The following is a 22,976-nucleotide window of genomic DNA, read 5'->3' as shown; positions in this document are numbered from 1 at the left end:
TATATATATATATATATATATATATATATATATATATATATATATATATATATTATATATTTATATATATATATATATATATATATATATATATATATATATATATATATATATATATATATATATATATATATTTCAATCAGGCCATCTATAAACTGATCAGTGAAATTATTATGTCCAAATGAAGTGAATCCCCTTTACATGAGACAATGGAAACATGTACTTCCTCTATTATTGTTATTATCTAACAAAAATGTTACTTCCTTTTTTTTTTTCTAAATCACCCCTTTTTTTGTCACATTCAGCCCATATTATGCATGAATTCGGCACCATAGCAAAAATTGCGCCATACTTCCGGCGGCGGCGTGACTGATGACTGCAAACTGACGTGTCTCAGCTTGCCGCTTTTGCGTCAGACATCACTTGCCAAGACTATTGTCATGAACAGGTTATTACAATTACAGCATCCATTGCGCCTTACGGGAAACTTTTACTTTTTTGCCGAATGATGTCACCCTATTGGTGTGTTAGTGTGTCTGAATGACTAAGTGTGAAGTAAATTGTAAAGCGCTTTGGGAGGTCTTCAGTGACTGTAAAAGCACTATAAAAATGGACGCCATTTTCATTTTACCATTGTAGTTTTCTGTAATAGGACAAACATCTACGGTGGCCGAAAGGTGCAAAACAATTATACATTGTGTAAAACCCTTTTACGTTCGAGAATAAAATTGTACATTTTAGGAAACACTCTTCTATTTTAGAATACACTTTTACATTTGAGGAAACCCCTTTACAAGTTAGAAATTACAAGTTTTGAAAAATCTACATTTCAGAAAACTTGACAAAAACAATTTTACATCTCAAATTTTACCGTAAAGGGAAAATCCCAACTCTGTGACGGCAAGAAGCTGCTGATACGAGGACCTAATGTTGTCTCTCTGATCTGCAACAGTATTTGAAAACTCAAAGGACCGACCTCACGGAAAGAAAAACCCAGTTAAGCGGCTCATGTGTTAGCCACATAACGGGCAAAACATAGCGCGTTTAGTCTCCATGTCCTCGCCGCTCGTGTTTCACCCTAAACATCAGCTCCCCCGCATAAGCCCCTTCTCGCCGTCACTTCTGGTTGAGCCCTAGAGTTGGGACATTCCCTTTCTGGTAAAATATGAGATGTAAAAGTGTTTTGCGATTCCCAAAACTGTTTTGTGTCTTGTCAAGTTGTTCTCTGAAATGTACATTTGTTTCAAAACTTTCCTGTAGCTGTGTCTTCTTTTGACAACTTCAGCTCCATCTTTTGCTTCAACAACCTCTAGAGGTGAATTAATACACACCTTCACTTTAGTAAACCAACACTGAAAGACAATAGGGAAAGTTTATTGAAAAACGTATTGAAAATAATTACTAATTATTTATTTTATGAAATGTGTTGTAAATTGTAGGTTCTATATCTGAATAAAGAACTTCATGTTCCATTTCACACTAGATAGGGTTTTCTTGTGAGTAAAACTTGATTTTGTTTATGTTTTTTTGATCTTCGGCTGTTCATTCTCTGATTTCGATATTTTTACTTTTCAGTTAGTTATAACTGCCAAAAGCCCAAAGAAAACCCCAAACACACTTAACACTATTACACTCTCTTCAAATGATGACTTTTTAGTTTTTTACTGAAATGCATCACCAAGCTTTAAAGCAGGGGTCTCAAACTTGCGACCCAGTTAGTTTGAATCCGCTGCCTCAATATGAAAGTTAAAGAGGCAGTGTGTATTAATTTTCCCGGTAGATGTTGCTGTATTCTGTCATGCCACTGAAAATTAGTGTTAAAAGCACAATGGTATAAGACAAAATACGGAGACTCAAAATGCACCTTATTACTTTTGAAAAAAGAGAAATAAGAAAATTTTAAAAAGAAAAAGAAACAAGGTAAAAAAAAAAGAAAGGAAAATAAAATTGGAAGAAAAGAGAAAAAAAAATCAGATTTTTCTTTTTTCTCTTTAATTGCTTTCTTTTCTTTTTTTTCTTTTTACTTTATTCCTGTTTTCCTTGTTTGCCCCTTTTTCCTATTTTATCTTCCTTCATTATTTATTCATTATTCCTTTAAAAATATTTTCCCCTTCTTTTTATTTTTCTTTGCGAAAGGCTGGGTAAAATTGAGTCCTTTTTGCTCATGTTCAGATTCTGTAGTTGGTAGTATTCCTCATTTTGGGTTGCGCTATGGACAAACATAAATCACTGTCCCTTTTAGAACAGCGGCATGGTTTTATCAGCAATGTTTTTGTGGAAAACCCCATTATAGCTTCGGCGCCCCGCAAATCAATTGAGTTTGAGGCCCCTGCTCTAAAGTGTGTGACTTGAGGTGTTTTAATTTTAAGAGGTTTGGCTGCAAAGTTACAAAATTCAGGAATCTCCCTCAGCATTTTTCCATTGAAATGTTTTTTGAGTAGTTGGCAAAGATCTGGAGCTAATCTCAGCTGGAAAAGCCACTTACTTGCCATGGCTCATATGATGGTCTAAGAGTTACCTGATTGATGCAATCTTTGACTTTTTCCCCAACTGCTTTCTTCTCTAGCAACTCATGTTAACCATTTAGCCGCAGGCTGTGGCTTGCCACTATTGTTAGTGTTATCTACTGAGGTGCTGTATATAAATAAAACTTGTTTCGACCTTCAGTGTCTCTTTCAATATTTTACCACTGTTTTTAGTCGCTTTTCCCACTCGCCATTAATATTGGCCACGTACACCAGCTCTGACCAACTCCAGCTAATAGCTCTTTTCAGCCACTTCAAGTGTATCCAGCTCGCTCGGTGCTTTTCGTGTGTCTTCTTTCAATGTAGACGTCTCAGTTCCATCCAAGCTACACCGATCTTTAGTGGTGAATTGTTACACTTAGTCCGTTTAACCTCATGGCGTCAACATGCATGCACATGAATACTCATAAACAAGAAGCACTGGTCTTAGGAGGTTAAGGGAAAAATATATCTGGGAATATAAAAGATTTGAGAATCTGATTCTGAGAATCTGAGATTCTGAATTTGAGAGTTTCTTATACAATGGGTATGAAAACAATTTTAGCGATTCATTTAAGTATTAACTGCGTGTTAACTATTTCACAATGTTATTAAATGTGTTTGCTGATAATTACACATTTTTTTGCTGTAATTTAATACTGTCACACGTTCCAGGATTTTTGTGTAGATGCAATAATACTAACTTGAAACCCTGCAAGCAGGACACAGAGTCTGGGAAAGCTCATATAACAACATTGTTTACTGGTAGTAATGGTTTGAAAGTTTTTTTTTTTCTGAACAAGCAAGCAAAAAGAAAATTGTCCTAGGCATATTCACATTTATTCTGCATAAGAATATTTGTTGTAAAAGCTGACTTTACTTGATGACCGCTTACTTTCTCAGAATAAGAACACCTTTAATAAGTCACCTGTGACCTATTAGTTGATCAATTTTTAAAAAGACATACATGTAAAACATGCCAAACATTCCAATCAGCTGCAAATTGATTACAAACCTTTAGTCAGTGGTTGAGTTTTTTTGGGATGGCATACTAATCAATGTGTGTGTCTCATACTTTTAATCTGTCAATCAAATTCCCTTACTCGTTGTAAATTCCCAGCCCCCGGCCAATAATCCCAGTTTGCGCAATACCTGCATGTGAGCTGACTCACGCGACGCTCTATAAAAGGACACACTCTTCCCTTAAGCACTACATTCACAGAGTAGAGCTCAAAAAGAAAAGAGGAAAGGAGACAAGCCAACAAACCGAACTCTTACTTCTCCGCCAATATATTCAAAGCCAAACGACAACATGATGAACAAAGTAATCCTCGCTGCTTTGGTGGTCCTGCTGGCTTCGGCGGCCATCAGTGAAGGTAAGTCTACTTTTATTTTACATGGTGGAGATCAGGAATTATTGTTATTGCATCCAAACTGTTGCATTTGAACTTCATTTGTTTGTATCAGGAATGGCTTTAAGGAGTCTGGGATTGGAACTGCATTGCCGTTGCATCCAAACGGAGAGCAGACCCATCGGTCGCCACATCGAGAAAGTTGAGCTGATTCCTGCCAACTCACACTGCGAAGAGACTGAGATTATGTAAGGATTTTTCTTCCCCATATTTTCATATTTGAGATGACAATTTTTGGAGAAGGGTCACAACCGGAGTCTGCATTTTCTAAAGGCATCCTTGTTTTTTTCTTGCAGTGCTACACTTAAAAAGACTGGTCAGGAGGTGTGCCTTGACCCTGAGGCTCACTGGGTGAAGAGAGTCATCGAGAGGATCCTGAATAAGTAAGTTTAAGTATATTCAACTACTTTTGGAGATTGGTCGTACTATTAGACCAGCAAAATGTGGTAATCAATACTAAGGGTACAACATAGGCAAGTACCAAACAGGTTTTTTCGACTACATTAAACTCTGTTAGTCATACTATTAAATCTGAATACTGTGATGACACTCAATACTAAGGTTTTGGAATGTGTACCAATAACAGATTTCGATATTGGTGCTGATATCAGTCCACATAAAGAAAAATGCTGCTGCATTTTGCCTAGAGATTTTTGCTAATTTATTGTATGCCTTTTTCCCCGTTTTATTCACTCAAAAAAAAAGGTAATTTTTTTTGAGTAAAACAATAAAATCATAATTTTTCTCATTAAAAATGGGTAGACTATTTAGCGAATTTATAATTGCGATTATTTCTTTGTTTTCATATCAGGAACCAGACATGAGAAATTAGGACAATCTTAAATTACCTTTGATTCATTTCCGTTTTGAGGTAAATTCAGAGATATTTGAAAAGTATATCGTTCTTTTTCGGGAGACAGGTTTTATTTCATGTCCCAGCTATACTGTTGTCCGGTGTTGGTAATTATGACGGTGATGACTATCTGTATAAAAAAAATGGTATCGAACATCCCTACCAAAATGTGTCAAAAATGATGCTGTTTTCATGATGGTCTAGTAAAGATCACTACATTCAATAGTAGCCAAATAAACCTTGCATTTTGTGTAAACTGAATCCAAAAGTTAAAAATCCTTCTCTTTTTTCCCCCACAGCAAAAGACGCTAAGGACCTTGAATGCTCCAGCAGCTGGTTTTGCAAAATCTTGGAACAAATACCAAAAAGTGTTGATCTGATCAAGATTCCCTTTTTTTAAATAGAAGACTGCAGCTTACTTGAGCCATCAACAAACGAATAATGTTTGTATCAAACATGTTACAGTATTTATTTTTAAGTAAGCGTGCAAACACTCCGAGTCTGTGATGAATGGAACTGTTACTGTTATAATATATTTGATATTCATGCACTAACTTATGTTTAACTTATTTATTGTATTTATTAAGTTTTTTATCTATGTAAATGCAATTTTCCTATTTGTTTTGCACAACAGTTTGATGAATAAACAAATACATGTACAAAAACTTTTTTTCTGCTCATTTTTTTAATTGAATGTTTGATTAGGTGTACAAACTGATAGAGCATTTTTGACACATTTAGGAGGCAATTTTGAGAAAATTCAACTACAGCAGACCCCTGGGTTATGGCGTTGCTGCCTTACTATATTTTCACTTTACAGTGTGGAATAGAATGTATTTTTTGGACCCTCTTTTAGCTTTTTTCCCCAACTATACAAAATTGACAACAAAGTTGGCATTGGTGCAGAATCATTTGGTAGACAGTGTCTCCACTTCTGGCGTTTTCACTTCACAGTGTGGAATAAGATGTTTTTTTCACCACTTTTTTAATGAGATTTTCCCCACTATACGACATCAACAACAAATGTTTTTTGTGCCAACGTGGTGCCTGCTGGAACCAGGGTATCTTCTCTGTCAGAGACCAGAAACGGAGACACGACCCACTTGCGTTTGTTTCTCTCAATTTTATTTAGAAGGAGAAAAAGGCTTGCATCCACGATCCGGTGATCGTCGGTCACGGGTAGCAGATCGCTCGGAACGCGGAAGTGGCACTTCCGTGGCAAGCGAAGGCAGTGTCGAGAGCGGGGGAAGAACAGATCGATGGCCGGGACGGTGAGCGAAAACGTAATCGAGTTCAGAAAGGGGGTCGGAGCCGGGAATAAAACAGGAATCAGGACAGGAGAAAGTCGGGGTCGAAAAGTCTTGCCTAGCAGGAGCTGAGGTTTGCAGACGGACTGACAACGGGTGAGAGGAAGACGGGGGTTTAAAAAGAGATAAGCAGCCAATCAGCATCCGAGGCAATTGCCGCCAAAGGAGCAGACTCAGGTGCCTCCCATTAGTAATCATGACATTCTCAGGACAATTGTGGTGCTCGCAGAATTTAAACATTTTTAAAGCAGGGGGCGTGAAATACCTAATTTCCAGACTATCAGTCTCACCGGAGTATAAGTTGCACCAGCCAAAGATAGCTTTTTTGGGGAAGATTTATTTGATAAAATCCAACTCCCAAAAAAATACATGTCATCTTGAAAGGCAATTTAAAATTAAAATAAAATACAGAACACGTTACACTAAAGTTACACATAGGTGCATATCTAGGACACTCTACGTGAGTTTCGTTCCAAATCAATCACGGATTGATTTGTAGCTGCATCTACTTCCTTTTTTGCTTATAATCCAATATGGTAGCCGGTTAAAAAGTTACTTGACACTTCCAAGTCTTTATAATTGTCATGTCCTGCACGGTCGTCATGGCACCCAGCTGGCCCCGCCCCTGAGACGAATTGAATTGATTGCTGGTGGAGTACTAAAACGCTCCTTTTGGGACTGCCCTGCCAGACCATTGCTTCACTATGAGGAAAACCTGTTCATGCCTGTTTGTGCTGAGTAAATGCCTTGTTTGTAATTTTGATTGCCTTTAAGCCTGTTTTGTTTTGTCTTTGGTCCCTGTGTGTGGGACAACTTTTATTTTCCAATTAAAGTGACAGATGGTCTAAGCTTTTGAGTTCACACTTCCTGCTTCCGAGTCCGTTCCATGACAGAATGGTCTGGCCAGACCCTGTGAACTCAGCGAATGATCCCAACACAATTTGGGGAAAGCTGAAGGACGCCGTTTGGCAATCGCCCAGTGAGGTCGCCTTCCTGTCGACTCGAACCACGGCCCGCCCGTCGTGGCAATTGCTGTGCCTCGAGTGGGGTTTCCGGAGGGACTTGGCGGCGAGCTGTCTGAGGTCCCCGTCGACATCAACGCCAGCCTGTCCGTCCCTTCGCCTGCCTTCCCACCGGCTTCGAGATCCGTCCGTCCGCCTGTCCCGATGTCCGCGTGCCATGCCTGCTTGTCGACCTGTCTGCCTGCCTGATTCACCCGTCCGCACATCTGATTCTTCTGCTCCCCACTCCGACTCGTCTGCCAGTCCGACTCCCTTGCTTGCCAGTCCGACTCCCTTGCTTGCCTGTCCGACTCCCTCGCTTGCTTGCCTGTCCGACTCCCTCGCTTGCTTGCCTGTCCGACTCCCTCGCTTGCTTGCCTGTTCGACTCCCTCGCTTGCTTGCCTGTCCGACTCCCTCGCTTGCTTGCCTGTCCGACTCCCTCGCTTGCTTGCCTGTCCGACTCCCTCGCTTGCTTGCCTGTCCGACTCCCTCGCTTGCTTGCCTGTCCGAATCCCTCGCTTGCTTGCCTGTCCGACTCCCTCGCTTGCTTGCCTGTCCGACTCCCTCGCTTGCTTGCCTGTCCGACTCCCTCGCTTGCTTGCCTGTCCGACTCCCTCGCTTGCTTGCCGGTCCGACTCCCTCGCTTTTTTGCCTGTCCTACTCTCCTCGCTTGCCTGTCTGACTCTCCTCGCTTGCCTGTCTGACTCTCATCGCTTGCCTGTCTGACTCTTCCGCTTGCCTGTCTGACTCTCCTGCTTGCCTGTCCGACTCCGCTGCTTGCCTGTCCGACTCTGCTGCTTGCCTGTCTGACTCCGCCGCCGATCGCCAGTCCGACTCCGCCGCCGATTGCCAGTCCGACTCCGCCGCCGATTGCCAGTCCGACTCCGCCGCCGACCGCCAGTCCGACGACCGCCAGTCCGACTCGTCCGCCTTCCGCTCCTGCCTCTCCCCGTTCCTGCGTTTTTGGAAGAGGGAGTGGGGTTGCCCTCTTCGGGAGCGTCGACCCATTCTGGGGGGTGTGGTATTTGTTACCTTTTGGGACCTCAGGAGCTGTCCCTTGAGAGGGGGGTTCTGTCATGTCCTGCACGGTCGTCATGGCACCCAGCTGGCCCCGCTCCTTGACACCGGGTGAGACGAAATTGAATTGCTTGCTGGTGGAGTACTAAAACACTCCTTTTGGGACTGCCCATTGCCAGACCATTGCTTCACTATGAGGAAAACCTGTTCATGCCTGTTTGTTCTGAGTAAATGCCTTGTTTGTAATTTTGATTGCCTTTAAGCCTGTTTTGTTCTGTCTTTGGTCCCTGTGTGTTGGACAACTTTTATTTTCCAATTAAAGTGGCAGATCGTCTACGCTTTTGAGTTCACACTTCCTGCTTCCGGGTCCATTCCATGACAATATTCCCATTTAAACATTTGTAAAGGAGGGGGCCATGAAATCCTGTATTTTCCGGACTATAAGTCTTTCTAGAATATGTCGCAGCAGCCATAAATGCACAAATCAGAAGGGAAAAAAATGAATAAGTCGCATCTATTGGATAAAACATACTTGTCATCTTGAAAGGAAATAAAAATAATCGGAAAAAAATAGAGATTACGGTATACTAACGGCGCCATGACAGCTGGGTGGTTAGCACGCAGAACCACGGTGCAGAGGTTCGGGGTTTAATTCCAGCTACTGCCCTACCTGTGCGAAGGTTGCATATTCTCCCCGTGCCTGAGTGGGGTTTCTCCCGACACTCCGGTTTTCTCCCACATTCCAAAGACATGCATTGCAGGTAGATTGGCTGGTCCAAATTGTGCGTGAATAGCTGTATGTCTCTATGTGCCTTTGGACTGGCTGGCAACCAGTTCAGGGTGTCCCCTGCCCACTTCCCGACGATGGCTGTGATAGGCTCTAGTACCCTCGTGACCCTACTGAGGATAAGCAGCGCAGAAGATTGATGGATGGATGAATGGATGGACAATCTACTTATATTACATGTATGTGTATATCTTATTTACGTCAGCAATAACGTAACGTATTAAGAGTTATTCAGATAACTGTCGCATAAAGAACATGCCTAACAAACTATCAGTTTTACTTCAAATCACTAAATCCAATTGAATATTCATTCTCTGTGTCATTTTTACCGGGATACAACTCCCCCCCAGTCGGGAGATAGACGAAAAGCCTCGACATCACATTCAAGTTTTAAATTATCAACACAAGCCTAGAGCACCCTCTTGCGGTTTAGTACAAAAATAACATGGAAAGTGATATACAGTACATTTATTATAAACATACAACTCAAAGATATCATAATGTGAAACTTCAAATATTAGTCGCACCCCCGGCCAAACTATGAAACTGTGACTTATAATCTGGAAAATACAGTACTTGTTATAGGCAAAATTAATATGCTAATCAGCACATGACGTATGACGCGTAATTGCAGGCCATTACTCACCTCTTGAAATGTTCAGCATTAGGAAAGGAAGCCACTGATTTTGAAACAAAATATTGGATTTTTGGAGCAATCCGAATGAATCGTTTACATCAGGGGTCTCCAACGTGGAGCCCCCAGGAACCAGTGTGCTCTCTAAGGACAATTGAGGTGCTTGCGGACCTGTTCTATTGTGATTTATTATTGGTTATTGGTTGACCGAGGCTATTTGACACTATTTTTAAGTAAGTAACCTGGTAACATAGTAACAAAATAGTATCAACATAAGTTATTATCCTAGAAATAAAAAAAATATATATAAAAATTGTAGTTCATGGGCTTCAACAATCTATAAGTATTGATAAGTATTTTTAAGCAATTAATTAAGTGGGTAGAATCAGAATCTAGATAGCTAGCTGGCTTACTTTTTAGCATTGTAGATGGCAATCCTCCTACCTTTTTAGCTCTTTTGCAAGCTACCAAGTGAGCTTTTTACATTTTTTGCCTGCTATCTAGTTAAGATTTTAATTTTATGCCACTTGCCACTTATCAAGCTAAATTTAATTTTATCTTCCTTTCTAGCGAGCTTTTTTTTTTTAAAAAAATTTTATTTTTATTTTTTTTAAGCTTTCTATCTGGCTTTTTAAATGACGTCTTCCTCTTTTGATAATCTATATAGATCCCTTTTAGTTTATTTATTTACATGTTTACCTTTCTACCTAACTATTAAACTACTTTTTTTAGTTATTTAGCAAGCCATCTAGCTAAGTGGCTATTTTAGAAATTCATATCAAACTTGGTGCCCTTTGCGCATATTTGGAACAAAAAGTAGCTCTCAGATTGAAAAAGCTTGGAGACCCCTGCTTGGAGATGAACTAATATACAAGACATTTGTGAGTATTTTGATTACAAGTGTGAACATTTTATTAGATTGATACAACCCAACTGATGTGTTGCAACATCGTGTTGGGAATCATCAGGTGACCAAATCCCCCAATTTCAATGCTGAGCGCCAAGCAGGGACCTGGCCGAGGCTCAAACCAGCGAGCTCCCAGTGTTGGGCGGGCGCCCTACCCCCAAGGCCACCGAACTATTGCTTTTCATTGTACAACTGCATTTCCTTTAGTGTGTTTTCAAATGTGTGTTATCCTGTGATTTGCTGTTTATGAATACAGGAGGGGCCCAGGGAGTAATTAAGTGTAGAACTGCTACTGCTTCTGTTGTTCATCTTTTGATGTAGATATTTGTACTTTTCAATTAATTAAACCTACTAATAGCCCAAAGAAAAACCCAAACACAGTTATTTTGAAAATTATTATGCTTTCTTTAAATGATGACTTATCTTTTTTTGCTGAAATGCATCATCAAACTCTAAAGTGTATGGCCTGAGGTGATTTCATTTTAAGGGTTTGGCTGCATACGTAACTTTCACAATTCAGGAATTTCCCTTGGAATTTTTCCATCCATCTGCTTTCTTGAGCTTTTGCGATGAATCTGGAGCAAATCCCAGCTAAAAATGCTAAAAAAGAATTGTGTGCCCTGCGATTGGCTGGCAACCAGTTCAGGGTGTCCCCTGCCCACTGCCCGGAGATGGCTGGGATGGGCTCCAGCCCCCCCGCGACCCTAATGAGGATAAGCGGTACAGCTAATGAGATGAGATGAGATGAGACATTAACATTAAAATTAAAATTGGTCCCCGCGACCCTAGTGAGGATAAGCGGTGCAGATAATTAATGGATGGAGTGATTCATGTTTGTCTCATATACAGTACACAATATACTGTATATGCAACATCCATCTTCCATCCCCTCTCTATATGATTGATTAATCTAGCTGAGTACCAATATAAAGAACTACCAGTTCTTTGACAATGTAGAGCTGCTCAAAAATATATATTAAAATATGCTCGTTAAGAGGATCAAAAACAATCATTTTGATCTCCTAAAAAATCAGGAGGGATTCTTTCCAGATAAGTATGAGAAAATTGTAATTACAATTTAGTCAAAAGTTGAGCAACGTTTTTGTGTCGCAGGTTTAGAAATGTGTGGAATGGGTATTTTATTTTATTTTATTTAATCTTGTATTTTCTATTTCTTTTTTTTAATTTTTGTCACCATCAGGGTGACACTTTTTATTTTGGTTTTGTATTTCCCATGTTACAATGACAATACATTCAATTCCATTCAACTTGAGATGCCCTTACTATTCCAAAAGTAGCATGTCAGAGCAGTGCTTTTTGCACTTAGCGGCCAATTACGTTCCACAGCTGAGGATTTCTTCTTCCAAGGTGAGGAATGACAGAAAATAATTGAGAAGTGCTGCTTTAAGATGAAAATAAATCTGGAATTACTTAATATCTGAGAATCTTATTTTCTGAATTTCTAAAATAAATATATAGTAATACAGTAAATACAGTATACAGTAATCCCTTGGTATAACGCGGTTTAATTTTAACGGTTTTGCTACTTCACAGATTTGCATCATGTATTGCAGTGTTTTTCGACTGTTTTTGAGCCAGGGCACGTTTTTTACATTGGAAAAATTTTGTGATGAAATTACACTGAACATTATGTTTAAATACAATATAATTTATAATACCCCAGGTTTTTACAGCACAGACACTTGACATTGACATTATATTTGGAGAAAATGATTCAAAAATGCCTTATAACATTTTAAAAATGGACATTGAATAATTTCCCACGGCACACCTGACGATCTCTCACGGCACACTAGTGTGTCGCAGCACAGTGGTTGAAAATCACTGATGTATTGTGTTCTGCATTCTGATTAGTTAAACAGTCTGCCTGATTATTGTTATTTGACGGAAGTTATTTGTAAAATAAAGGAAAAAAAACAACTGATGAAAGGCTTATACAGTACCTTGTTTTGTTAAACAAATGCTTGAGGATTTGTTGTTTGGTTTCAGTGAATAATAAGTTATTTAAATGTAAAATAACTACAGATACAAAGATTTTCAAAGATTTTGCCCTTGAGGGGTTTATTTTGGAACCTAATCCTTATGATGAATGAGGGATCACTGTAAACGTTTTTAGTAATTAATTTGAGATAGTACTCTCACATCTTTCGGCATGTTTGTGTGGACGTAGCAATACTGAAGTCTGGGATAGCTCAAATAACAAGATTGTCTAATAGTAATAAGGATTTAAAATGTTTTTTAACAAGCAAGAAAAAGTGTCAAAGGTATATTCACAGTTATTCTACATAAGAATATTTGTTGTAAAACCTGACTTTAACTGATCCCCGCAAGCAGGACACAAAAAGTCTGGGAAAGCTCATACGACAACTTTGGTAACTGTTGATTGGTTTTTAAGTTTTTTTTTTTTTTTTAACAACAAGCAAAAATGGAAATTGTCCTAGGCATATTCAAATATATTCTAAATAAGAATATTTGTTGTAAAAGCTGACTTTACTTGATGACTGCTTACATTCTCGTTCTAAGCACACCTGTAAGTCACCTGTGAATCAGGCATTAGTTGATCAATTTTTACAAGATCTAATGAATGTAAAACATGCCAAACATTCCAATCACATGCTAATTGATTACAAACTTTTGTGACATACTATTCAATGCGTGTGTCTCATACTTTTCATCTGTCAATCAAATTTCCTTACTCGTTGTAAATTCCCAGCCCCCGGCCACTAATCCCAGTTTGCGCAATACCTGCATGTGAGCTGACTCACGCGACGCTCTATAAAACGACACACTCTTCCCTTCAGCACTACATTCACAGAGCAAAGCTCAAAAAGGAAAGAGGAAAGGAGACAAGCCAACAAACCGAATTCTTACTTCTTCGCCAATATATTCAAAGCAAAACGACAACATGATGAACAAAGTAATCCTCGCTGCTTTGGTGGTCCTGCTGGCTTCGGCGGCCATCAGTGAAGGTAAGTCTACTTTTATTTTACATGGTGGAGATGAGGAATTGTTATTGCATCCAAACTGTTACATTTAAACTTCATTTGTTTGTATCAGGAATGGCTTTAAGGAGTCTGGGATTGGAACTGCATTGCCGTTGCATCCAAACGGAGAGCAGACCCATCGGTCGCCACATCGAGAAAGTTGAGCTGATTCCTGCCAACTCCCACTGCGAAGAGACTGAGATTATGTAAGGATTTTTCTTCCCCATATTTTCATATTTGAGATGACAATTTTTGGCGAAGGGTCACAACCGGAGTCTGCATTTTCTAAAGGCACCCTTGTTTTTTTCTTGCAGTGCTACACTTAAAAAGACTGGTCAGGAGGTGTGCCTTGACCCTGACGCTCACTGGGTGAAGAGAGTCATCGAGAGGATCCTGAATAAGTAAGTTTAAGTATATTCAACTACTTTTGGAGATTGGTCGTACTATTAGACCAGCAAAATGTGGTTATCAATAGTAAGGGTACAACATAGGCAAGTACCAAACAGGTTTCGATATTGGTGCTCATACTGTATCAGTACACTAAAAAAGAAGAACATTTTGCAAATTTATTATTTGCAATTATTTCCCCTGTCAGTCTTATTTTCTGTAAATGTTTTTCTCAATTGTTTGAGTAAAATAAAATTAAAAAATCCTAAAATCGAGCAAACCTATTTTATGTATATATAAGTGTGTGTGTGTTTTATAATTCAAAATCCTAAAATTGAACATAATACCTTAAGTGGTAAGTGGCATGTTTTTTTTCATTTAGAAAATATGTTTTCAGCAGAACCTTTAGCTTATCTATTAATTTCTTATTTGTCTTATTTGTCGGGGCGGCAGTAGCTCAGGAGGTAAAGCGATCGTTTTAGGATTAAGGGATCCCAGTTGGAATCCCGGCTTGTCCGTGTTACATGTCGAAGTGTCCTTGGGTAAGACACTGAACCCCCTATACCCCCAATAAGCAGGTTAGCGCCTTTCATGGCTGCACAGATCACGGCCGCTATTGGGAAATGTGAAGCACAATGCAAAGCGCTTTGGGAAGTCATTGACTTGAAAAGCGCTATATTAATGCAGATCATTTCATTTCCCATTATTGTGTCATTTTTTTTCCCGTAAAATGACAAAAAATCCTTAACTTGGGCTAAATTATCTTACATCATATTTTTTTCCAGATAAAAATCTTATTTTAAAAGATTTTTACTATATACCAAAAAAGAATTTAGCTAATTTTAATCTTTTTTTTTACTAGACACGCCAATTTAAATCACAGAAAAATATAATAAAATGATATACAGTACAGTAAATGTGTTTGCAAGTGTGCCTCAACCAGATGCCCTCTAGAGGTCGTCTTTAACCAACAGATACGATAAATTAAGAGAAGCGTAAATTGTTATTGATTTAAATTACATTTTAAGACAAATGATATTTTGGGATCTAAAGATACAGTATATTCTTGAAATACACATTTATATTTTGGGAGATGAGTGTGATTTATGTTATAATTATACCATTATCTAGTGTTAAAAATCATTACGATTTAAGCATTAAAAAATTGCATTAGCTGTTAGCTAACAGTAAATTAGTAATTCATTCGATTATAGCCTAATAAACTTTCCATTTGGTGTAGAAGAATCCAAAAGTTAAAAATCTGTCTTTCTTTTTTCCCCCACAGCAAAAGACGCTAAGGATCTTGAATGCTCCAGCAGCTGGATTTTCAAAACCTTGGAACAAATACCAAAAAGTGTTGATCAGATCAAAGGACTCTTATTTAAAAACAGAAGACTGCAGCTTACTTGAGCCATCAACAAATGAGTAATGTTTGTATCAAACATGTTACAGTATTTATTTTTAAGTACCGTAAGCGTGCGGACACTCCGAGTCTTTATTGAATGGAACTTTTACTGTTATAATATATTTAATATTTGTGCACTAACTTAAGGTTGACATATTTATTGTATTTATGATTTTTTTTATATGGTCATGCAATTTTTTTGAATGTTTTTGGACAACTGTTTGATAAATAAAAAACTCAAATACTATTTTTAATCTCTTTTTCATTGAAAATTGAGAAAAGTGTACAACCTTGTATCGTAGCATCTTTGACACATTCACAATGTTTGAGCAAAATCACTTACAGCGAGCCCCCGAGTTTCAGAGTGTATGGTTTACTAGGTTTTCATGTGACGATGAGGAATGCACTGATTTTTGGCCCCTCTTTACGGCATTATTTCCTACTGTACGACAACAACAAAGGTGGTTTTTGTGTAGAATTATTCTGTAGACCCAGGGGATACAGCGTACGCACCTTAGGATGTTTTCACTTTTCTGTGTGGAAAAAGATTTTGTTCCGACCCCTCCCTTCAGCATTTTCCTCACTATACGGTATCAACAACAAATGATTTTGCGTGCTCAAAAATTCAAAGCTGTCAGAGTTGGTGTGTACTGTGAGTTACATCTCTAAAATGTCAGTCTCCTGTTGGTCAAAATCATACGGAATTCTGGTCTGCTATTGGTTTCTGTCACAGCACCATTAAAATGCTGATATATGTTATTGGCTGAAATACCTCCCACAATGCCTTTCTCGTTATTCATTCAAAATCTTGTGTGCTTCGTAAAGACTTTGCGAGTTGGCGTTAAAATATTGGATTTATTAGCAATAAGCATAATGGCCAGGCGTTGCCAGGCTTAACGTTGCCGAGCATTCAACATCGGGGGTTTGTTGAGCCGGTGGTTTATTGAAAAAGGAGCGGGAAACCATTCAGGAGCACCAAAGAGCCACATGGCCACATGGTGCTCCAGAGCTGATTGTACACAAAGGCAGTTGTTTATCGATTTAGTTGTATTCATCAGCCTTGACACGAAACCTAGCTAAAAACACAAATTTTTCACGAAAATCAGTTCAGCTGTTTCGGAGTCTACCAGCCACATCCGAACACACACACACACACGCACACGCACACGCACACGCACACGCACACGCACACGCACATGCACACAAATTCTGATGTATAAATAAGTTTGGATTAGGTTAGATAGATGGGCCCTAGGGCTTGCAGTGATGCGAAAGGTTGAAGCAAAACACATAATAATCAAACAATGTTTGTGATCATTAAGAAATAAAACAACAGTACACGTATAGTTACCCTTTCCAAGGAATACAGCCTTATTCTTACTAGTTATTATTAGTAAAAGAAGTAGCTAACTTCAGCAATGAAATATTCTAAGGCGTCGAAGTTTTAAGATCAGGTTAAAATGCCAGAATCCAATAACAACTTATACTCGATCTGTATATATATATATATATATATATATATATATATATATATATATATATATGTATATATACATATATACATATATATATATATATATATATATATATATATATATATATATATATATATATATATATATGTATATATGTATATATATATATATATATATATATATATATATATATATATATATATATATGTATATATATATATATATATATATATATATATATATATATATATATATATATATATATATATATATATATATATATATATATATATATATATATATATATATATATATATATATATATTATATTTATATTTATATTTATATTTGCAAATTGACAATGGCCTTCTTGGGTGACATAACTGACCCACCCTAACTGACAAAAGTAACTGTTTATCCGAGTTCACCCCCGTTTCTGGTGTTATTTCCGGCCGCTAGGGGTCGCAGTTATAAAATACAGTATATTAGGGACGGTTGTTAAAAAAAATGTGATTTTGTGATCTCTATCCGTGTACTTGTCACATGTCAGCTCTGCAACAGTATCTTTCAACATTTATGATTAATATTTTATGTCACGATATTTTGTCCGCCCCAAATCGCTTTTATTTAAAAAAATGACCTAGATAGCATGCTTGCAATTCATAGGCGCCTGTGCTGTAAAGATGCGTGGCAGAAGAGGAGAGGGGGCGGGCCGGAGCATGCAGCCGGGGGTCGCCGAGCTCGTTGCGGTAGAGAACAAGCTTACAGTCGCAGTGCACGTACCGTCACGCAAATGCGCCATAACATGCCGCTACAAGACGACTTATAACAACCACTTTTTTTGCACCGAAACAGTATTCGTCCTAAGTGGAGCACTTTCATATTTTATTTATTTTTTTCTGTGCCGCTGCAACCAACCACCCTCCTCCTCAATCCTCCCTCCTCCTCCTCTCCCTCCTCCTCCTCTTCATCACCAGACCTCCTGCAGATGAGCGCCGTGCGTGCATGAAAACCTCCCCGGTAGCTTGGACAACGAAATCGGACGATTGCAAGCGAGTGGCCGTGGAATTTGACACGGAACCGAAGAGAGTGAGAGAACACATCCCGGGGGCGCCACTTTCACCATGGCGTTAACGATCTGCACGAGATTTACCGACGAGTATCAACTGTTCGAGGAGCTGGGGAAGTAAGGCTTCATTATTATTAACATTATTATTATTATCATTGTTTTCATTGCATTGCATCACGGCTGTGTAATATTGCATTACGTAATGGATGCCTTTATTTGAGGACACGGATTCCAGCGCGTGCATGAGGAAACTGAGCGCGTGCACGTTTGCGGGGGTGTGCAAGGGGGGTTGCCATGTTCATTGCAGGGATGTTCAATCGCCTCCTATTTGTCTTAATCCTACATTTTATTCCAATCCCTGCTCATGTTGGTTGCGTCAAGCGTGACGTCACGGCCTGGTCTTGTACAGTGGCCAGTGTTTGCATTGTGGCATCCATATCGAATGATAGAAAGAGAAGGGGAGGGGTGCAATTATTTTGTGCAAACCCCTCACTGCGTGCATGTGTGGTCATTCCCTGGCTCAGTTTGTGCATAAACCTTACCGTAACCCCACCCCCCCAAACTAAAAGGCCTAAAGATTATGGTCCTTTTGGAGATGAGATCCTAAAGCTCGCGTGTATCCAACATCAATAATGCAGATTATCTATATCAGTGTTTTTCGACCTTTTTTTAAATTAAAAAATCTCAAGGCACACCGTCCTTTAAAAATTTAAAATTGATCCCTGGCACTACTTTCATGTTGTTGTTGTTTTTTTTTAATCTTAAATTATCATATTGCTTAAATTGACAGTTTAGGTTTTTAAATTAAAAAAAAAAAAGAAAAAAACACACATAAGGAAAATCATGTGCAAGGGTTTTACAGTTGATGTATTCTTGTTATTTCTCTGTGCAAACTTACACATTTAAGAATAAGAAAGGGCTCTGTAGAAGACCTTTAGAACAGGTTGACTTCCTTATTTGAAAGCTCTCTCCCTGTTCTCAGTGTTCTCAAGTTTAAAATCCATTGCTGTCTTCTCTCCTTATTTTGAGCATCCACTAAAGTTGAATCTTATGAATTTTATTTCAAATAAGATTTACAAAAAAAAAATTACAAATGAAAAAAATGGCAAACTGCTGCCACCTACTGATATGGATGAATGTCCCAGTTACTCGGCTGATGACTAGAAGAAATCAAAGATACTGAACAATGGCATGCTTTTTTAGTCAATTGGCCAATACCTCACTTCACACAAGTGGTTGAAAAACACTGATCTCTAAAGGACTTTTCAAGCCACCTAATCTCCTTCCTTAATATGTCCTTGTATATATATATATATGTATATATATATATATATATATATATATATATATATATATATATATACTGGACTGTCTCAGAAAATTAGAATATTGTGATAAAGTTCTTTATTTTCTGTAATGCAATTAAAAAAACAAAAATGTCATACATTCTGGATTCATTACACATCAACTGAACTATTTCAAGCCTTTTATTATTTAAATATTGCTGATTTTGGCTTACAGCTGAAAAAAACTCAAAAATCCTATCTCAAAATATTAGAATACTTCCTCAGACCAAGTAAAAAAATAATTTTATAACAGCAAAACTAAATCAAACATTTGAAAATGTCCATTGATGCACTCAGTACTTGGTTGGGAATCCTTTTGCACGGATTACTGCATCAATCCAGCGTGGCATGGAGGCAATCAGCCTGTGGCATTGCTGAGGTGTTATTGATGCCCAGGATGCTTCGATAGCGGCCTTCAGCTCATTTGCATTTGCAGGTCTGGTGTCTTTCATCTTCTTCTTAACTATACCCCACAAATTCTCGATGGGGTTCAGGTCAGGGGAATTAGCAGGCCAATCAAGGACAGTGATGCCATGGTCAGTGCACCAGTTACTGGTGGTTTTGGCACTGTGGGCAGGTGCCAGATCATGCTGGAAAATGAAATCCTCATCTCCATAGAGATTTTCAGCAGATGGAAGCATGTAGTGCTCTAAAATCTCTTGGTACACAGTTGCATTTACTCTGGACTTGATGAAACACAGTGGACCAACACCAGCAGGTGACATGGCTCCCCAAACCATTGCTGACTGTGGGAACTTCACACTGGATTTCAAGCAACTTGGATTTTGCTCCTCTCCAGCCTTTCTCCAGACTCTGGCGCCTTGACTTCCAAATGAAATGCAAAACTTGCTTTCGTCTGAAAAGAGGACTTTGGACCACTCTGCAACTGTCCAGTGCTTCTTCTCTATAGCCCAAGTCAGACGCTTCTTCCGTTGTCTTGAGTTCAGAAGTGGCTTGACCATGGGAATACGGCTATTGTAGCCCATTTCCCGGACACGTCTGTGAACTGTGGCTTTTGATACCTGGACTCCAGCTTCAGCCCACTGTCTTTGAAGCTCCCCCAAATTCTGGAAGCGGCTCTTCTTCACAATTTTGTAAAGGCTGCGGTCATCTCTCTTGGTTGTGCAGCGTTTCCGGCCACATTTTTCCCTTCCAACAGACTTTTTGTGGATATGCTTTGAAACTGCACTCTGTGAACAGCCTGCTCTTTGAGAAATTTCTTTTTGTGTCTTACCCTCCTGATGGAGGGTATCAATGATGGTCCTCTGGACAGCAGACAGATCAGCAGTCTTCCCCATACTTGTGATTTAGTTTACTGAACCAAGCTGAGTGTTTTTAAGGCTCAGGAAACCCTCGCAAGGTGTTTCGAGTTAATGAGATGATTCAGGTGATTAGTTGAATAGCCTACTTGTATACTTTTTCATGATATTCTAATATTTTGAGATAGGATTTTTGAGTTTTCTTAAGCTGTAAGCCAAATTCAGCAATATTCAAATAATAAAAGGCTTGAAATAGTTCAGTTGATGTGTAATGAATCCAGAATGTATGACATTTTTGTTTTTTTAATTGCATTACAGAAAATAAAGAACTTTATCACAATATTCTAATTTTCCGAGACAGTCCAGTATATATATATATATATATATATATATATATATATATATATATATATATAAATACCCCCGCGACCCTACTGAGGATAAGCGGTGCAGCTAATGAGATGAGATGAGATGATATATATATAAATATATATATACACCACGGCCATATCCCCCTAGTGGGAGGTGGCTAGAGTCATGTCCTTGTAGAAATAGTAGAAATGTAATGTGATTTTGTCACATAAGTAACGCTCCAACTATCAACTTATTTTAATAGTGGACTCATCATCGACAGTTAAAACGATGAGTTAAATAATCAGATTTATTATTTCTTAAATTGAGTATGAAGTTGATTTAATTGTGGTAAATGATACTAAATGATACTAAAAAGAAGAAAATGGGTACAGTAAAAAATACATCTTTTATTTAACAAATAGATGATTCGTACAAAAAATAAATAAAAATGCATATTTTTTTAATCCCTATGAACCTAAAACAGACTGATTAGATGCAGTAGAACAGTAAATAAAAAAAATACTAAGTGCAATTTGACAAGAACAATCAGTGGTCAACTGCAAAGTCTGTAACAAAAGAACTTAACGATTCTCCAAGGTTTGAAATCAAATGATTTGATCAACTTTTAAATGTTTTATCAAGTGACGTTTTCAGCACACGATCCACTTTACTTAAGATGAGATTTTATCTTCATAAAGTGGACAACAAAAATGAAGCATGAAAAGAGCATTACAAACAAAAATGAAAAGTAATGTACTTTATAGAATACAAATAACTTCGATACAGTCAAATTATAATCTTAAAAATAATCTTGCTACCATATTGCACTATTGATTGGTTTTATGAAATATGATTGGTTGACCGACTTTGGCTCTTGTGCAGATAGTGGATTTCTATGGGAAAGTGATTTAGGTAAAAATCTCAATTTGGCCGAAAAAGTGGGTTATGCGCTTTTGCTGTTACTGTGAAAATATATAACCATTGTATTTTTGCCAGTTTTGTTTGGCAGGCTATATTAAAAATAATGAAAGCTTGATTCTGAACTTTTCAAAACTATCCACTTAACTTAACACAACATTCTGTCGCCATCATGTGGACGTTATGTAATACTAATTTTACCTCCCTTTAGCTTGTCAAAACGTTTTATTATTATTATCTGCACCGCTTATCCTCAGTAGGGTCACAGGGGTGCCGGAGCCCATCCCAGCTATTCTCGGGCAGTGGGCAGGAGACACCCTGAACTGGTTGCCAGCCAGTCACAGGGCACACAGAGACAGACAACCATTCACTCGCTCATTCACACTTAGGGACAATTTGGACTGGCCAATGAACCTGACATGCATGTTTTTGGAATGTGGGAGAAAACCGGAGTGCCCGGAGGAAACCCACGCAAGCACGGGGAGGTTCGATATGTCAAAACTTTGTTGGCGATAAAAAGCATCTTTCTTTGCCTTTTAGGCCCGGTTGCAGTCGGTCTAGAGTGTTTTTTGGACATGTTGGCTTATAGAAACCTTGAAATTGAAAAAGACTTACGTGTATGTAATATAGGTTCATCAAGCTTTTTACGTCTTTATAAAACATAGACCACAACAGAAATTGTCAGAAAAGGGGCCGGGTGACTGTTTAGCCACTCAGAATGCAGAACACAATGGAATTCCGCAATGTAGCGAAACTGCGCAAAATAAACCGTAATACTGCAAGGTATTGCTATTTGAGATTTTTCAAAACCTCTAAACCCATTACTAAATATGTAATTGTAGAACAGGGGTTTCAAACTCAATTTACTTAGGGGCTGACAGAGCAAAGGTGTCAAGACCAGAACGGAAGTAGGACCTAGATGCATAACGTTAATCACAAGTTTATTGAGATATAGAGGAAAGGCAGCGCCCGCGATCCGGTGCTTGCTGGACGCGGAAAGCAAGCCGCTCACAGAATCGGAACGTGTTCCAAATGCGGAAGTGGACCTTCCGGAGCGGGAGATCGTAGTGTAGCAGATGGAAAAAAACGAGTCGTTAGCCAGGACGGGAGATCAAAACGTGGTCGGAGTCAAAATGTATGAAAATTAATGGATGAGAGAAAAGGGCAACATAGAATACAATATTAATATAGAAATCAATCAATCAATCAACCACTAATGAATAATTAACATGGGCTGCACTTAAACATTCATATTAAGACAAGGGACTCAAATTAGCATCCCATGGGCATCAATTGCCCCCCGAGCCGAGAGTTTGAGACACCTGTTGTAGAAAT

The 22,976-nt window shown here is 38.5% G+C and overlaps 3 protein-coding genes across 11 annotated transcripts in view; all 3 read left to right on the top strand.

Annotated features, from left to right (window-relative positions):
* Positions 1 to 3,739: 3,739 nt before the first annotated feature.
* LOC148361914 (interleukin-8-like) lies at positions 3,740 to 5,339 on the top strand. 2 transcript variants are annotated; one of them, XM_088341162.1, is made up of 4 exons: positions 3,740 to 3,880; positions 3,972 to 4,104; positions 4,213 to 4,299; positions 5,069 to 5,339. In XM_088341162.1, exons 1-4 carry the CDS (start codon positions 3,817 to 3,819, stop codon positions 5,079 to 5,081), a joined length of 297 nt encoding a protein of 98 aa, XP_088197288.1. In that variant the 5' UTR covers positions 3,740 to 3,816; the 3' UTR covers positions 5,082 to 5,339. The 2 variants fall into 2 exon arrangements, with proteins under 2 accessions (XP_088197288.1, XP_088197289.1); XM_088341163.1 differs by lacking the exon at positions 5,069 to 5,339 and having other exon boundaries at positions 4,213 to 4,303.
* A 7,935-nt stretch (positions 5,340 to 13,274) lies between these two features.
* Positions 13,275 to 15,331, top strand: LOC148361913 (interleukin-8-like). 2 transcript variants are annotated; one of them, XM_088341160.1, is made up of 4 exons: positions 13,275 to 13,413; positions 13,502 to 13,634; positions 13,743 to 13,829; positions 15,101 to 15,331. In XM_088341160.1, the coding sequence occupies exons 1-4, from the start codon at positions 13,350 to 13,352 to the stop codon at positions 15,111 to 15,113; spliced, it is 297 nt and encodes a 98-aa protein (XP_088197286.1). In that variant the 5' UTR covers positions 13,275 to 13,349; the 3' UTR covers positions 15,114 to 15,331. The 2 variants fall into 2 exon arrangements, with proteins under 2 accessions (XP_088197286.1, XP_088197287.1); XM_088341161.1 differs by lacking the exon at positions 15,101 to 15,331 and having other exon boundaries at positions 13,743 to 13,833.
* Positions 15,332 to 17,431: 2,100 nt separating this feature from the next.
* camk2d2 (calcium/calmodulin-dependent protein kinase (CaM kinase) II delta 2) overlaps positions 17,432 to 22,976 on the top strand; it is an 84,855-nt gene continuing 79,310 nt past the window's right edge. For 3 of the 7 annotated variants that reach the window (XM_088342728.1, XM_088342729.1, XM_088342726.1), the window contains exon 1: positions 17,432 to 17,881. In XM_088342728.1, coding sequence (XP_088198854.1) covers positions 17,820 to 17,881 — 62 coding nt within the window. In that variant the 5' untranslated portion in view covers positions 17,432 to 17,819. The remainder of the gene's footprint in view (positions 17,882 to 22,976) is intronic. The other 4 variants (XM_088342727.1, XM_088342724.1, XM_088342725.1 and 1 more) reach the window with 2 other exon arrangements.

This window comes from Urocampus carinirostris, chromosome 8 (assembly GCF_059441175.1).
Source record: "Urocampus carinirostris isolate Australia breed hairy pipefish chromosome 8, RoL_Ucar_1.0, whole genome shotgun sequence".
Lineage (NCBI taxonomy): Eukaryota > Metazoa > Chordata > Actinopteri > Syngnathiformes > Syngnathidae > Urocampus > Urocampus carinirostris.
The sequence above is the reverse complement of the archived record's forward strand: the minus strand, read 5'-3'. Positions and strand labels throughout refer to the sequence as shown.